General features: G+C 38.7%; 2 protein-coding genes across 8 annotated transcripts in view; one reads left to right on the top strand and one right to left on the bottom strand.

Annotated features, from left to right (window-relative positions):
• slc12a5a (solute carrier family 12 member 5a) overlaps window positions 1-6,563 on the top strand; it is a 155,260-nt gene extending 148,697 nt beyond the window's left edge. For all 3 annotated transcript variants that reach the window (XM_017304944.2, XM_017304943.2, XM_008408932.3), the window contains exon 26: window positions 534-6,563. In XM_017304944.2, the coding sequence (XP_017160433.1) occupies window positions 534-625 (92 nt within the window). In that variant the 3' untranslated portion in view covers window positions 626-6,563. The remainder of the gene's footprint in view (window positions 1-533) is intronic.
• ncoa5 (nuclear receptor coactivator 5) lies at window positions 6,564-16,271 on the bottom strand. 5 transcript variants are annotated; one of them, XM_017304787.2, is made up of 12 exons: window positions 16,131-16,260; window positions 15,123-15,177; window positions 13,313-13,582; window positions 13,026-13,133; window positions 11,330-11,393; window positions 9,677-9,880; window positions 9,481-9,602; window positions 9,070-9,202; window positions 8,727-8,929; window positions 8,420-8,624; window positions 7,578-7,669; window positions 6,564-7,460 (listed from the first exon to the last, which is right to left on the bottom strand). In XM_017304787.2, the coding sequence occupies exons 3-12, from the start codon at window positions 13,479-13,481 to the stop codon at window positions 6,916-6,918; spliced, it is 1,845 nt and encodes a 614-aa protein (XP_017160276.2). In that variant the 5' UTR covers window positions 13,482-13,582; window positions 15,123-15,177; window positions 16,131-16,260; the 3' UTR covers window positions 6,564-6,915. The 5 variants fall into 5 exon arrangements, with proteins under 5 accessions (XP_017160276.2, XP_017160277.2, XP_008407156.2 ...); XM_017304788.2 differs by having other exon boundaries at window positions 9,481-9,599; window positions 13,313-15,177; window positions 16,131-16,262; XM_008408934.3 differs by having other exon boundaries at window positions 8,727-8,926; window positions 13,313-15,177.
• Window positions 16,272-16,556: the final 285 nt, after the last annotated feature.

Below are 16,556 nucleotides of genomic sequence, written 5' to 3' on the forward strand. Positions count from 1 at the left end.
CTTGAAAGTAAGTTTACAAGTGATTATGTAATTAAATCAGAGAAATCCTTCGTTAATAGATGGTGTTAGGCACTAAGTATGTTTCTTTTAATAGCCGTATTTTCCTTTACTTTAATTTCATAGTAAGTACGTTCATTTCTTTTTATTAAGCTTGGTTAATAGAAGATAGGTATTTTTGAAGAAAGGTTTTGATGCTGGGAATAGACTAAAACATTTTCCAGACCGAATAAACTAAAAAAAATTACCCAAAAAGTTAGGAAGCTGTTAGGAAGCTGTTAAAGTTTTTGAAACCACACAAAAAAACTTGTAAAAGCACACACAGGGTCAGTGCAAGTCCACTGGACCGCGACACAGAGTAGAAAACTCATGGGGGTTTTTTACCCCTCATTATTGTTTGATGAGGGTGAAACAACAGCCTTCAAAAGAGTTTGAATGAGATACACTAACAGGCCACAACACCAAACCACACTCCATAAAATCCCGACTGAAAAGCGAATTTTCCTCCAGTTGTTTCTTCAACTTTAACCTAACAGACATGGAATTCCTTGAGGTCCTCACCGATGGTCTAAACCGGGTCCTTCTGGTTCGCGGTGGCGGCCGCGAGGTCATCACTATCTATTCCTGAAAGAGCAGCACCCCCAGCCCCTCTACATCCCCCTTCCTCTGTTCCAGCTGTACTCTCACCTCTTCATCAGCATTGCTTCATTATGAGGTCCTGTTTATTTCTGTGCTGTAGTGCTCTCACACCCAACAAATAGCCCCGCTCAGCTTCAGCGCCTCTCCCTCTGCTCTACCCACAGACAGATGAATCCAAAACCTTCCCTCTGCAAAACTCTGAAAATGAAAGCATTCATATTTCCATTTAATCCACTCTAACTCGGTTGGGATGAGGTGTTGGCGAGTGCGGGTTCTTCGCTGAAGTGTGAAAACCCCTGCATGTATATGTCTGTTATTGCTTTAATCTCTGTGTTTTATTTTTTTTTTTTTTGTCTTTCTGAACACAAGAGTGGGACAGACATGGCTTCTAATCGCCACAAGTGTTATTATCTGGCTGAAATGAGATCATTGTAGGATTAGATCTCTTGAGTTCCCCTGTGGTGATTGGACTCTTCCGGCAGCCTTTTTCATGGCGGACTCTGCAGCCCGCAGTCAGGACCACCGGCTGGAGGACGGAGGAGAGTACAGCTGGGGAAGTATGAACTGTGAAACTCCAGGAGACTAAAAAGTGGCTCTACTCTGCAGTCTTATCTTTACCCTGCTCACTCTTTAGCATGACATTTTCAACCGCTGTGTATGTTTTTACTCCACTTGTTCTGTTACTGTCACCACTTTCTTTCCCTCTCTACCCCCCTACCCCCCACGAGACTTTATTTCTGCTCATTTCTAAGTGGCTGTTTTATCTTTGTGGCCACTGTTTGTGCCAAAAAAAAAAAAAAAACGTACAAGGCTAGTTTGTTGAGATTGACACGTAATTAAACTGTGAATATAGTCTCCTAGCAGAAGGCTGGGGTCCCAGCAAAGTGGGGAGACAGTTACAAAGCCCCCCCCACCTGGAGGAGGATGTTATCGTCGCCAGCACCTCTCGAACCCTTGTGTGATTCACTGTAAATAATGTACAAGCTCTGATGCGTTGTTCAGTATGAGTGTAGTATTTTTGTGACCAACTGAGAAGCGTCTAAGTGGAGAGAAAAAGGCTCCTTCGCTCAGAAAGAACACTGAAAAATGCTGTTTTTAAAAAAAATGTATTTATTTTATTGTATCTATTTATTGGCTCCCATTACTACGGTAAACGTCATTGCTAGGAAAAGCACCTGCACTCTTCACCACTGTGCGACAAGTGAGATTTTGATGCTTTTAAAGGAAAAAAAAAATCACTAAATGTTATTTTTTCATCTAGAGAAATATTTATGTCACTTTGATTGTCAGAGATATATCATCTGTTTTGCCAAATTCTTATACATTAATGTGCCAAATCAAAGTATTTTTCAGAGAAATAGTGAAAAAAACTATTTTAAATTCCACTATATGAGACAAAGTGTTGTAAAAAAGTGAAAATAGTAAAGATACTCTAGTTTGAAAGTGGCCCTGTAGATAAATAAAGACTGAATGTTCAGTCAGAGTTAAAAAAGGAATAATAAAAAAGCTGCTCAAACCGAGCTGAAAATGCTGAACATCTGTTAGTTATTTCTTTATAGGGTTTTATAAAGAGACTAAGAATGGAGGACAATGGTTTCTGTAGCTCCGAAACTCACTTTGTCCACAAGAAGGAACTCTATGCAGTAGATTCTCCAGTCAGGTTTTATATCCCCGATATTGGTGAAGATCTGAGCCACATGTTTCCCCACATCTGAACGACTCGAGAGCAAATTTGAAAAACAAAAGTGCATTTTGGAAGGAATGTGCAATAGTTGCAAATCTGGACTCACGTGATCATGTTATTTATTTTTTTACACATAATATTTTGTATATGTAGATTTCGTAAGTCTCGTACGATCCAGAATCATCTCTCTCACTCTGACCAAGGACTTCTGTCACTTTACTTTTATTATTCCTGTTTCTTTCTTTAAAGAAACTATTTTTAGTCATTTGCACTTGTAGTAGAAGTATAAATATAAATTCGTATATATACATAGTATATATAAATATAAATATATATATAAATATATATATATACATAGCATAGGGAAGCAAAACAAATTAGTTTATAGAACTATTTAAAAATGTTATTTAACGTTTTTAGTGTTGCTTGAATGTCTGACCATATGTTGTGAATGCTGCTAGTATCTATAGATGTATTTGTACTGTAAATAGAGATGAATCAACTCTAAAGACGACGTGAAAAAGGGTATAGACATACATATCAGTGCTGCTGGTGGTTATCTAACAACACGAGGCTGAACCTGTACGCGTTTGGCCTCTGACCTCTGGACAGGGTTCTGTTTTAATAGAAACACTACAATGAATAACTTGATGCAATATTCCATAAGTGAGAGTAAACCATTTCCCTGACTTTCTCACTGCTCTATTTATGATAATTATATTTTATCCCTCAGACAAGTGAGGCATCTTAAAAGTTAAAAAGAACTGGAGTTTTAATGTTTAAATTTAAGGATTTCTGATGTATTTGATACATTTTAAACTTTTGACACCTTCTATATTATTTAAAAAAAAAAAACGACAAACCACTCCTGCTCTAGTGTTCAAAGATTGAGTGCCAAGTCATGAGGAATTTCCTTTTACATGCCCGTCACGGACAAACAGGGAGTTACTCGCAGTTTTCCAGTTATTTTAGGACCGTCTACAGCGTCGCCTGCTTCATCTGAGCCTTTTAAATTTATTCAAAAAGATATTTGAAGTTTATTGGAGAGGTTTACTGGAAATTTATTTATGGAATTCTAAATGTTTTATAATTGCTGTTTGCATGGTACTATGTGGCAATATTTGTTTCAGTGGTTTTCTATAGTGATTAACTTACATGTCAACTCAAGGTGAAGCGCTCGGAGTGAAAGTGGCCTGGTGTTCTCAAGAAGTTATAAGATTTTTGAGAACACAGTTTGGCCAAACCTTGAAAAAAATTGAAGGGGGAAAAAAAAAAGGATGGAAAAAATATGGGTTCACTTTACTTGTTATATTTAAATCTCTCTCAAGTAGTTTTACATAACATAATAGGAGATTATGTTTGCGAATCGACGGGCCTTAGAAAGGGTCATTTCACTTATGTAAATATATTTCACTTAAATCTGAAACACTGTAACATACTAGTGTTGTCTTTTATTGTACACTGTTCTATCACTGTGGACAAAGTCTGAGTTTTGTAATATCATGTGCAATATTGGTTTTGCTTTTTGTTTCCTTTCAGATTTTGCTTGTTTGCTTGCTTTACATCAGCACCAGCTCTGTCATAATTCCACTTTTATCAGCAGGACTTTTGGGTTTTAAACCTGAATGTGGCTGAGACACCAGATCAGTTTACTCTTAGGGAGCCCTCTATGCCTGCGGCATTGGAAAGCTCTATGAGAATGTGCTCTGCAGACTAGCTCAGAGTGACCTCTGGTGGCAAGAGAGTGCACTACATGCTGATAATATTTATTCCCATCCAGACTCACTAAGTTCAGCATTTTATTGGACGTTTTAGCATGCACACATTCGTTTTTTTTTTAAATTCAGACAATTCATTTTAAAGAAAATAATAGCTGTTAAATTTATTGTGCTTGTCACTCAATCTGTGAGGTGAGTCCTCCCAGAATCCCCCCTCCCTCTTCATCACAACACCCCTGTTATCCACCATCCCAGCCACAAAAATCCACCCCAGCATTGTATTTTAAATGTGACTGCAGTATAATTCTGAAAAATTATCAAAGAATATAAAACTCGCGCTTCCAATTCTGGTACTGGCTCTGCTTGGACTTTAATTGTTGACTAAAAAAAATAAATAAAAAAAACAGCATGTAACTACTCCCCCTGCTTTACCGATCCACAACTTTACATCATATTCATCACCTGCACAACTGTAGCATGAAGAAAAAAAAAAACACCTGCTGGTGATCACTACCCAGTCTCCATTCTTTAATGGATATTAAGGGCTCTGAAACACATCTGTTGTCAGGTGGGAGAGGAGGTTGTCCTGTTAGGGACTATCAAAGAGGAAAAAAAAAAAAAAACAAGTCCCAGATCACTGCAGAGAAGGGACATGGCTAATACTCACACCCATCAGTGGATCACAGCGGCATCAGACAAACATGTCTGATCCAAAAAAAAAAAAGATCAGAACTATCTTTTGCGTTATACTCAATCTCATCTAGTCGGACGAGGAAAAACTCAAGCTGCTGTCCAAGCAGAGCCACCTTCCAGTTATGTTGTGTTACTCAGTGCATGCATGCAACTACCCTGAACAAAGTGTGCTGAAAATATATTGGATGTTTGTGATATACAAGTATTCTGTTTGTATCAGTCAGAAACTTTGATTTCTAGTATATTTTTCTCTTTCATTAGGACTGGCCTATTGTTGTATCCAAGATGGATATTATTATAACCTATTTTCAAATGGTAGATCTATCCACGAGGTTCTCTTGTTGTGTCAGCTATTAAAAAGTAAAACAATTGCTAAAGTTTCTCTCAGTTAAGTATGAAATTGTGTTTTCCAGTGAAAAGAATAAGACAAGGGAAAATTGTGTTTTCCAGTCTCTGGAAAATGTGTAGCAACTGTTGATATTTAACTAATAACACGTTAAAATGTGCAAATACGTGAGGTAAATTTTAATACAAGCTGCTTGACGGGTGGCTCGTCTGCTGCCTGACCAAAATCGGACTTAACTGCAGGTCAGATACAAGATCTCCAAATTTATGTAACATTTTGGGAAATGTGCTTTGTTATAACTGGCACAGAATAATGGAAATGGGAACAGGTGTCTGAGCGTAGGCAGATCTAAAATGTTTTAAGGCTGCGTTCCAGTTATCTGGGAAGTAGGAACTTGGAGCTGGATTTGATGTCAGACCCGAGGTAAATTCCGATTTAAATCGGAATTTTAACATGGCGACACCCATAGACATTGTGTATGCAATAGCTCTTACAAACATCATTTCAAGCTTTACTTCCCATAAGCATCACTTTTAATTTATTCAGTTTAGAGCTGCAGACACCACATGTGACATTGATTTTAGACACATTGTTAAATGCATGTCGACCTGTTTCAACCACATCTTAGTACCGTTGATGCAAGGTTCACCTTACAATTTATAACTAGGGATAGTTGGAGTAGTTCCCAGATTCCCAGTGGGAAATCCGGAGTTCCAGTTGATTTTTCTGACTGGGAAGTCAAAATTTCCGAGTGAAGCTGGAACGCAGCATTAGCTTTCAGTACAGGCACTTTGCAGTTAGGTTGTGCCCATGTTCTTTGAAGACGGCCCAAACTGCTTCCATTATCTATGCCAGCCCTACCTTAGACTGATTACATTTACCATGACATGCACATTTCCCAAAACATTCAGACCTTTAGTATCTGAAAGCTTTAAGGATTTTATTTGATTCTCCCCAACAGGAACCTTGTTACTACCCAGACTTGATAATATTTTGTATGGATGCTTGGAAAACGAAAAATGGATGTGAAATTGTTTTCAATCGGCATACACACAAAACCTGTTTAGTTTCAGATATAAAATTTGACTTGTTCATGATTTTCCTTAACACCCTCCCCAGTCCAATGGTAACGCTGTAGTGTGTCCCTTCAGTTCTGTGGGGGTGTGTGTGTGTGTGTACACGTGCACTTGTAACTGCTGGGGGCAGGGGTGGTTAATGGGCATGGGTGGGAAGGGACTACATGTAAATAAAATCAGATAGTTAGTGTTGAGGTGTTTAATTTCTGTGTCAGTGTAAGTTAAATATTCTAAACTAAAAAAAAAATTATGTATTATTCTCTATTGTGACTCATGGTACATTTAAAAAAAGAAAAAGCTGTTTTATCCATATTTCAAATGCTTATCTCTCTAGCTTCTGGCGATACCTGTTCCATTTTATAGATTTGTCAGCACAAAATGCAATAAACCAATATCATTTTACTACAGAATGTGTGTTTGCAGTTTTTAATCGTGTTGTTTTGACAATAAAAACAAAACTACAGATTGACCAGCACAATGGAAAACTATAAAACAAGCTCAGGGCTGAAAAGAACCATCTCTATCACAAAGCAAAACATACTTCATAGCTCTATTGTTTGTTACACATGTTAAAAAGATTCCGTAAAACATTTCAGGCAAACTGAAAAGATAAACCATTATGTAATTTAGGCAAACCTTCCAAATTTCAACTGCACAAAATTGAGGAGAAAATCAAAACGTTTACAAAACATCTCCAGGGTCTTCTAACACAAACCTATCACAGAAACAGTTGCAGTAAATGCTTCTAACCGCTCATTTGTCTCAATAATGGCGAGGATACATGGACATTGGGGGGGGACCCTGCCCCATATTGGGAGCTGACCTCTGGGGCATCGGCGGAGCAGACCCAGGGCCCACCAGGTTGTTCAGAGACGGCCCACTCTGAATGAGTGTGTCCAGAGCTTTCTGGACGCTTGGGTTGTCAAAATTGATACCTGAAGTGGCAGCGGGGGGTCTCTGAGCTGTAGACGCAGGGGGTAAGCGGGACAGTGACATGCCGTAACCCTGGGATCCACCTGAAGCCATCCCTGGCATTGGTGAACGGGATGGATTTTGGGAGGGTGAGGGACCGAGTGAGCCGTAGGAGTGTGACTGAGGGGCGCCCTGGGAAACGGCAGTGGATCCTGATATGGGGCTGGAGCCGCTATTAAACAGACTGAGGATTTTAGCCTGCAGCTCCTGCTGGTGACTCGGGTTTGCCGAGGCGCTGGAACCGGTCGACAGGTGACTTGGCTGGACGGTGCCGTGTGTAGATGGAGTGAGTCCTGCAGCTGATGGTACCACATCACGATGCTGCGCTGCAGGAGCTTAAGGTTGACAATTCGGATTTACTGTTTATTATATGTTTAGCATGAAAGAATGCACATTATTTTCAAACAATCAACTGGTAGTGATCTGAAGCAGTCGTTAAATGAGGTGGTTACCTGACAGAGGATCTTCAGAGGTTCTTACAAGACGAGTTCTTTTATCCTTCATGTATGCAATGAGGCTGTCCAGTTCCTCTGGGGTTAAAAACCTAGATGAAAAACATCCAATGAGAACCTCGTTCTTGGACTACGTTCACACAGCAGGCAAAGACAACCCCAGCCCAATGTTTCTTGCCTCATGTGACCCATATTTGACTTTTTCACTGAAGTCTGATCTCTTCACTCTCCCTCTACTGCTACTTCCATGTGTGTTACTAAATCAGATACATATCCAATAGGTTACAGTGTTTTTTAGACATTGTAGTCAGAGCTATACATTCAACACTTTCGAATGACTGACAACTTGTGGTGAACTGAGGTGCTGTGAGACCAGAGGCCAGTGCCAACACTGCTTCTGTATACAAACTGGTAAGACTTGGTCAATAGAGCAGCAGGTATTTCAGCGCACCACATCTCAATCCCACCACTCATGGTTCAGCATATGTATCCAAACAAACTTCTCTACAGCAGTTCCAGGCATCACTCCACTAAAGGCCATTTCTATTTCTAACTTTTTTCTTCTCATTGTGATCTCGTGACGATATTCTCAGCTCCCACTAATCTACAACTTTAAAATCAGTCCATCATCAGCAGCGACATCCATCATCACTTCCCCAAAACATTGTCCTGCTGTGTCTGTTCTTCTGCGAATGCGAGCCACTTTGGGGTTATGAACTGTTCACATAGTAGTATGAAGGTCAAAAAAATAAAATCTAGACCTGCTGTGAGAATGCAGCATTAGAAGCCACAATTTTAATGTCAGTACATCTTTTAAAGTTTGAGTGTATATTATTCGATACCTGTTCTCCGCCAGCAGCGTGATGCTGGTGAGCACTGAAATGGGATGGCTCTCTCTGTCAGGCTCCCGGAGTAACACATCATCCGCCATCTTGGCAGCCTTCCTTGCGATTTCCTCCCGTTCTTTTTCTCGGTTTTCCACTTTGTAGGTGTCATAGTTGTGGGCGACCAGCAACATTGCATCTTGCATTGGCATGTTTCGATGTTCTGGTCAAGTAAAATGCACGCAAGAATGAAAGGTATAATTCACAGAAGGGCTCCTTTTGAAGCTTACCTAACCAACAGATTCTCACGGCTGACTTAAATTACCTTGAGGTGTACCAAACAGGATGTTGACTGTGCAAGATCGGTGCACCTGATGCTGCTGAGTGATGATGATGGCGAAGGGAGTTCGGGCTCTGCCTACGTCCTCCAGAGCCTGGGTGAGAGAAACCTCCGTGTTCAGGAAGATCAGATCCACAACCATTCCCAAATCGCGGACCTTTCGCCCGACCGTCTCTGCATACTCCCTACAGTTGTTTTAGAAGCAAAAGATGCACAAAAACACACAAACACAAGCGCAATATGAAATGAAAATATCCAAGATGAGGTTAAAGATTTCCAGATTTCCAGTTTGATTCTTGATGCTGTAAAGGACAGTGTGTGAACTTACTTCTGCGCCTTGTTTACAACAATCACAGAGCAGTCAACGGGGCGGTCTGCGTCGTAGCGCCGCTGGAGTTCCTCGTAGTACTGTCGATACAGTTCATTCCGACGGCGCTCTTCTGGTCGAGCGCGGTCTTCGACTGATTGGCAAAAAGTGGGATGATGATATTAAATGCTAAATCGAGTCCAGTGACGTTTTAGACACAAGTCTCTGGATTTTATCCAGACTGTACAACTGTAGTTGTACAGTCTTTAAAAAAAAGACTGTACAACTACGGTTAAAAGTAAACGCAACCTTTTTTTTCTGTGAAACAGTGCTTTAAATGAAAATAGAGTCAACAAATGAAAACCAGGGTAAAAACATCAAAGAGAACGAAGCTGTGGAACCAGCTGATATTATAAGCATTGAATTACTAACCTCCAGGCTCACGACGTCCATTCCAGGGATCCAAGTACGGGTCCCTGAAGGGCTCATCCTTCCTCCTGTAATAGTCCTCTACCCCACTGCCGCTGCGGTAGAATCGGTCATAATCTTCTCTGCTGAAATGAAAGATTACATGGTTAAGCAACATCATAATGGATTTACCAGCTTGCAGCTAAGGGTCAACAGTCACCTGTAAGCAGGGTCCCGAGGGTCGCCCCTGGCGTCCTTGTCTCTGCTCCCCGAGCGGTACCGGAAATCAGGGTCACGAGAGTGGCTACCTGGCCGGGGTTCCCTAGCAGAGTCTCTTCCCTCACGGCTCTCCCGAGGTTCTCTTGCGTCGCGGCCATAAATAGGTGAACGCGAGCGAGGCCGGCCCTCCTTGCCATAGATGGGCCTGAGAGAGAGGTCAAGAATTAGAGCTAGAAAAACTCAAGAGTGTGAAGTGGAAGAGCCAATAATGTTGTTGGCGGAAATTTTAATTCATATTAAACAGGCTTGGATTTTAAGATCTCAAGTGATGCGGTCACAAAAAAACAAAAAAAAAAAAATTAACTTCAGACTTCTGGTTCATCTTTATTAAAAAGCATCACTTTACTTGGAAGATTTTAGAACATTTTCTTCTCACCTTTCGGATAACATCTTTTTAATTTGCACTTGGATTAGTTTTTCAAACCAAAACCCAATTTTATAAAGACACTGAGTTATAACTGAAAGTGAGAGCAAAAACAGCTTAAATGCAATGCGTGGAGTCTTTCCATTTCTCAACGATTCCTTCGATACCAGGCCAAAAACGCAGAACCTCGGCACATCGCAACACGCTTTATTGAAGTACCGTTCACTCCAAAGTGATTGTGTTTTAGTGGACGAAAGATATAAAGGTAAATTGAGGTTAGAGTTGAGATATAAAGCATTTGAGATTGAGACAAAACCACGACCGGTTTAAACACCACAACCATTTTTCTGCCCGTCATAGCTTTCCAATACAAATCCTTTGAGATGCTCCAACTCCTGCTGTGCACTGACAGTCAGCTGGCTGAAAGAAGGTTCTGAGATTTTTCCTCCTACTGTTGTGAAATATTTCCAGTCACAATAGTCACGCAGAGACTTCATGTGGAAAGTAAGACTGCCATCCACTTGCAGCAGTTTCAGACATACAGTTGACAGAAGTGATTGTATTTACTTAAAACAAAGCGGTAAATTTAAAGTTTTGTGTTGATACCATGACGCTGCGGTGTTTCGACTCATTGTTAGGAGTTGAGAATCTCATACTGGAGATAGAGGCAAAGGTGACAAAGTTGTCTTTATTTTGTTTTATTTTCTGAATCCTTAAGATGGCTTCTTGTTCACAGGCGCAAGAAAGCAAATGAATGTTGATGTAGTCATGTTCTTCAAAGATCAATAGGACAAATGTCTTTAAATGTTAAAAAGTCGGAAATGTCAACGTCTTTAAAGAGTTTTCAAGGAGTCTGTTTAAAAGAGACTTGAGCAACGCAAACCCTACTTACAGATGTAGGACAGAAATCTATTCTAAGCGCAAGAATTTGACAAAAAAAAGAAAATCACACAAAGAACACGTCCACTGTGAGCAATATAAGAATCTTTGAGACAAGGACACTTTAAATTACACCAGATGTGTGTCTCTGTTCTTTATTTCAACTCATCAACACAAGTTAGTTTTGTGTAAAATGTTGACATGTCAACAAACCATTTCGAACTCATCCAAATGTGAGATAACGTCGAATTCAACCCTTGGGAGAAATTACAGGTGATGAAAATGTTACATACGCTGTTTACCGATAGAGAGGCGATGGTAGCTCTTCACACTCGTTTCACGTTACTTTACCTTCGAGGAGGACTCTGCTGGGATAGAGGTTTAGCTTGCCGTCGCTCCACTGCCATATTTACATCTGAAAATAAATGAATCCAAACGTTGAACACAACAGTGACATGTAGACCAGCTAATGCTGTTCACGCAAAATGAGAGGCCGCATCATTCCTTTTCCGATCCAAATGAAAACTTAGGGAGAGGATCCAAATTGGAAAACGCAAAATGGACGAACGTTCAAAGCACAGAAAACCGAGACGCCAAATCTGTTGGATGAAAGGTTCTCTCGTCTCCGCCCAAGCTACTTCCACTTGGGAATTCAGATAAAAGCTGGTATTTAAAATAAATAAAAGAATTCCATCTGATGAACTTAATTTGAAAACATTGGCAAAATACTTTTTAATAAACAGTGGTAGGCAGACTTTTGCTAATTCGCTAATAGCAGAGCTAGTTTTTTTGTTTAGCGCTTTTGTTAACTGTAAAGACATAGCTTTCCCCTAATAAAATTTTCCCACATAAATCGTTTTTTGTTTTATAAGCTGAATAAAGTTAAACATCTAAATGAAGACTGTACATGCAGCAGTGACTTTTGATGGTCTCACGTTCTTTTTTTCTCCCACCCAATAACTATTTCAATCAAGAATCATACAGAAACAAAACATGAACAGGGAACAAGATAATCACATAAATTCATTATCTATGATAATTGTAGAACATGGAAATTATAATGTGGAAATGAAATTGGTGCTTGAGGATCTTTAAAAGGCAGATATAACTTAACTGAAGTTAGTACTTTCACATTAGCTAAATGCCATGTTGATGCAGTGCTTTAGGGAAGCTAACTTTTATGATTAGTGCTTTAGAGGTAGAGGAACCAACCTCTTAGTGGTGCCTTCCACTGAATAAAACTTACATGGATAGAGCTTTCATGTAATAATCTACATGTCAGCCATTCATATAATTGTATCCTTTAAACACAAATCTATGAATGGTATTACTAAACATTAAATTGTTTGTTCTGCATATTAAAAAAAAAGTATGCAACAAAGATCAAATGCAACATTTGTTTAAACGTGCTCTATAGAACGATGTTAAATAAAAACTACTTTTTGAAAACTATTGTAGTTTTCTACACAAACTTAAAAAAATCCTCAATATGTCAGAAAACTAGGACTTTAATTAAAAAGTTTTAGTGTCCCAAACCGAATACGTTAAAATAAAAGAAACTTGTCCTTTTGACTGTAGTTTACAAATACTTCTCAGTCTTAATTACAGAGGGTCCGCTGTGTAAACTCACCAACCCTGATAACCAATTCATGAAAAAACTAATTTCAGGTAAGGTCGGTTGGAACTTTGAAGAAATATTTAAAAAACATAAGTATAACAATACTGTGGTTGCTGCCAGAGAGAAAACTGTTCATCAAATTTTTTAAAGTTATGGGTTTAGCCTGCTCTTAGTACTGGCAAACTCTGTACCTGTAATTTGATTTAAAAACAGTGGTTTTTTAATTCATATAGACAATATCATTTTAAAGTAAGATTTACATGCAAAATGTTGCATTTGGTCTTAAATGTTTTAAATATTAGCATACATGTCTGATTTTTAATATGGAGAATTTTGAACAAGTGAGTCCATCAAAAGTTTTATAATTTGTAAAACAAAACAAAATCTTACCGAGACCATTTATTCAAATGTTTGGCAGTTAAGGCTTACCTAGTTTGTACCCTTTATATATTCGGCCCTTTTGAGCTGCTCTTGCAGCTTCAGCCTCCTCAAGGCGCTCAAATTGAACAAATCCATAACCTCGAAACAAGGACACGCCTGGAAGAGGAATATTTTAAGTGGCACAAAATTGTCTGTCCACCATCCACCAAGTAATAATGTTTAAGTTAAAGGCATATTCAAAATATTTTAAACAGCTATAAAATTCAGCGGCAGCTTTTCGGACATTATCCGTCACAGGTAACAACTGGCGAGTGAACGCTTGTAGGTTTACTAACCGACTATCTTCCCGTATGGAGAGAAAAGGTCTTCCAAATCCTTGTTTGTCATGTCAGAAGTTGGCAAATTCCCAACAAAAATCCTTCTCTCCAAATCCCTTGGATCGTTACTGCTGCAGGTGCGTGAATATCGCCCTGGTGATGGGCTGCGGCTTCTTCTGCGAGACATGCTTAGATCTTGAGGTTTATCCTTTTCTGTCTTCGTGCGCCTCAAAAGCTCGAACAGGTTCGGTTTGATTGCAAACAATTGTCTTTAAACTGTCGTCAATCCTGAAACATGTCAGTGAGTAAGAAGAGAGATCAAGTTCCATAACAAAATGGGTTTTGTGGATGAAAAATTGAAGATCAAATTCACAACAAAGCAAACTGAAATGCGGATAGTTTCAAAGTTTAGAAGAATTTTTAAATGAACATTTATGCAGTAAGTTCACGGCAGTTTTCATAATTTTTTTTATTTTTTGCATTTTGTTTCTTTTGTGTCAACTAAAATGAAACAGCACTTGCATTTAAACGTGGCCGACAAGCTGGTGGTGAAAACTAGTGAACAACAAATGCGGGTCGAACAACGCAAGTCTTCAATTAAATCGCTGAAGAGACCGACTTCAAAAAGAATCTGTCTAAAGAAATACGCAAAAGCTCTCCAGAAACATTAGAGAACTTTGCTTTTTCTGAACACGGACAAAAAAAACAAACAAAAAAAACGCAATTGTGGGACAGCAGTTTAAAGCAAATCTTTAAGGAGTCATGAATGCCAAAAATATTAAAGTACCACCATTAGACTTTCATCAAAATTCTAATAATTTGACCTGCTTTGATTGGCAGACCAATTAAGGTCAAACCAAAATTATTAAATGCTCACATTATTTGATCAAATAAAAAACTGAATAGGGTTTTTCATGAATCTGATCTTGAGCATTTACTTTCAAATAAGTAAATTTGCTTGTTAAGAAAATGCAAAAAGAGAATTGGTAGTCTATTAATGACCTGCTTCCACTGAGCGGTACAACGCGGGTTGGTGTGGTTCGTTGTCCATTTCCATTATAAAACTGGACCTTACAACCGACCAGTACCGCACCATTCCTGGGCCCCCTTCATTTCTAGGTTTATAGGATGATGGTATGGTAAGGTAGAGCTACAGGCCTCACACAACACACCATTGTCTAGACTCTAGAGGACAAAAGAGTCCCTGCACTGACCCATGTTATAACACACAGTGGAAACGAGGGACTACAAGTACTGCTGTTGTATTTGAGTTATGTCATTTAACAAAAAAATATTTCCTCCATTACATTAAGCTTCCGCTATAATTTTGAGAGATACTTTTGCAGTACAACTTTTTTCTGCAAGTGGTTTATAGAGTGATCAAATTTTATGTGTTGCAATTGCTAGGAAAAAAATACAAACACGACACTTTGAGTAATCTTCTTCCCAACCCAAAAGTACATTGGTCGTTCAACCTCTTATTGAGTTCAGACAAGACGAGTGGGTTTTGTAAAAATGAAATGAAATGCTTGTTCAAAATGTCCTCTTCTCTTGAAATTGTGCGGCTGTTGCAGAAGAAAATAGGGATTCATAAAAATTAAATGACAGGCTGACGAGCGATTGAAATATTCAAAATTTGAGTGTAAAATTAAAGAATGTTTCTCAAACTCCATAAGAAAGATACTAAGTCAAATCTGAAAATAGTTCTGCAGTTAAAGAAAAAAAAAACATGCTTTTGGGTTTATGGGTTCATTACATATGCAGCACAATATAGTAAGTTGAAATGTTTTTTCAGGGTGTTTTTGTTGGGGCCCAGTTCCTTGCATACCTTTAAGTTGAACCAGGACGGATTCAGTGATCATCTAGTTTGAAGATCCAAATGTCTAGATCCAAGATAAAGAAAAAACAGTCACTTCAAATGTTTTTGTTGTCAATAACAACTTTACAAAGAACTGATAATAAACACAAAACAAACATTGCAATGTATTTGACACAAACGTGAAACTCTACCGGTTAAATAGGCGACATATTTATCAGTTAAATCCTGCTTAACAAGAAAATGTCACGCTTTACATTAAAGTGGCTTAGCCAATGAAAAGTTTAGACTGTGCTCCAATTCTTTAAAAATGCTAATCTGTTCACCTGATTGGACACCGCTGAAAGGTTACACTTTCGTTCTGAATTTTGGACATAAAACAACAACGTGGCATGAAACAAAATACTTAATGCTACTTATAACATTTACAGACATGGACAACTACTAAAAGAAAATAATATAATCGTGTAAACTATAGGCCCAATTAATGAGTTCGAAAAGAAAAACTCCAAAATCGTAAATGAAGTGACAAAATATCAATAATTTTGCAGCTATTACATATGTGCACACCGACAGATGCGAAAGGTGTAGACTTTAATTAATAAGTGTTCAGGTGGCTAATTGTGTTATATTGCTGGTAACAAGCATATAAAAAAGCGACGTTAAGTTAGCTCTGTAGCGTAGCTTAGCTTAGATATGGACTTCATTCCGTCGCGCGGCGATCACTTAGTTTGCAAATGGCGTGATACTTTCGATAGAACAGAGTATAACAGTATACTTTACAATAACAAAGCCAAACATTTTCAGTTTTCTAAAATTCCTTTCACATGTGCAATCTTCCATTGTTTCCAGATAGATTAAGGTTTGCTTCACGTAACCAGGTTAGCAATGTATGTTAGCTACTTAACAACAGCAACAATGAAATGCTAACACCAACCCCCTGTTCGCTGACATTTATCAAATACCGACTCAATGTACTTGTTGTTATTTTATTCAGGGCATAAACAACATTCGAATTACCTTCGCCGTTTGTCTTTTCTCCGTTTAGGTCGCCGTACCCCACGGAGAAGTGCTGCCTGTGGTCGTTCCTGGATGGAAGAACACAAACGACGCTGAAGTTGGCGTCCGATTCACAGCTTCCGACGTGATGTACAAGAACTGCACTTAATTAAAAGGTTATTTCGTTGCATTGAAAAGCTCTGACCTGTAATTGAATTTTAAAAGTTGTTTATATTCATAAAATTTAGCCTTGTCATCTGTGAATCCTTTATTCAATTTCTGAAATAAAAAAAATGGGTCGATCTATGGTTTTTTGGCCTTTAAGGGATCCCGTTCGAAAGCTATAACCTCTAACCTGGACAGAATTATTCTGCAACGAAGACGGATAGGAAACACGGTTTATTTAATCTGTTTTTGAAACTCAGTAAACTGAATTTAGGAATTTTG

Source organism: Poecilia reticulata, chromosome 5 (assembly GCF_904066995.2).
Source record: "Poecilia reticulata chromosome 5, P_reticulata-male-v2, whole genome shotgun sequence".
In the NCBI taxonomy this organism is placed as follows: Eukaryota; Metazoa; Chordata; class Actinopteri; order Cyprinodontiformes; family Poeciliidae; genus Poecilia; species Poecilia reticulata.

What these genes read in the sequence shown, in the direction of transcription:
- ncoa5 (XM_017304787.2), bottom strand. Translation starts at nt 13,481, where the DNA reads ATGTCTCGCAGAAGAAGCCGCAGCCCATCACCAGGGCGATATTCACGC. An exon ending in CCTCGGGACCCTGCTTACAG is followed by an intron (nt 9,603 to 9,676) that starts GTGACTGTTGAC and finishes CTTTCATTTCAG; the next exon opens with CAGAGAAGATTATGACCGAT. An exon ending in TGGACGTCGTGAGCCTGGAG is followed by an intron (nt 9,203 to 9,480) that starts GTTAGTAATTCA and finishes TTTGCCAATCAG; the next exon opens with TCGAAGACCGCGCTCGACCA.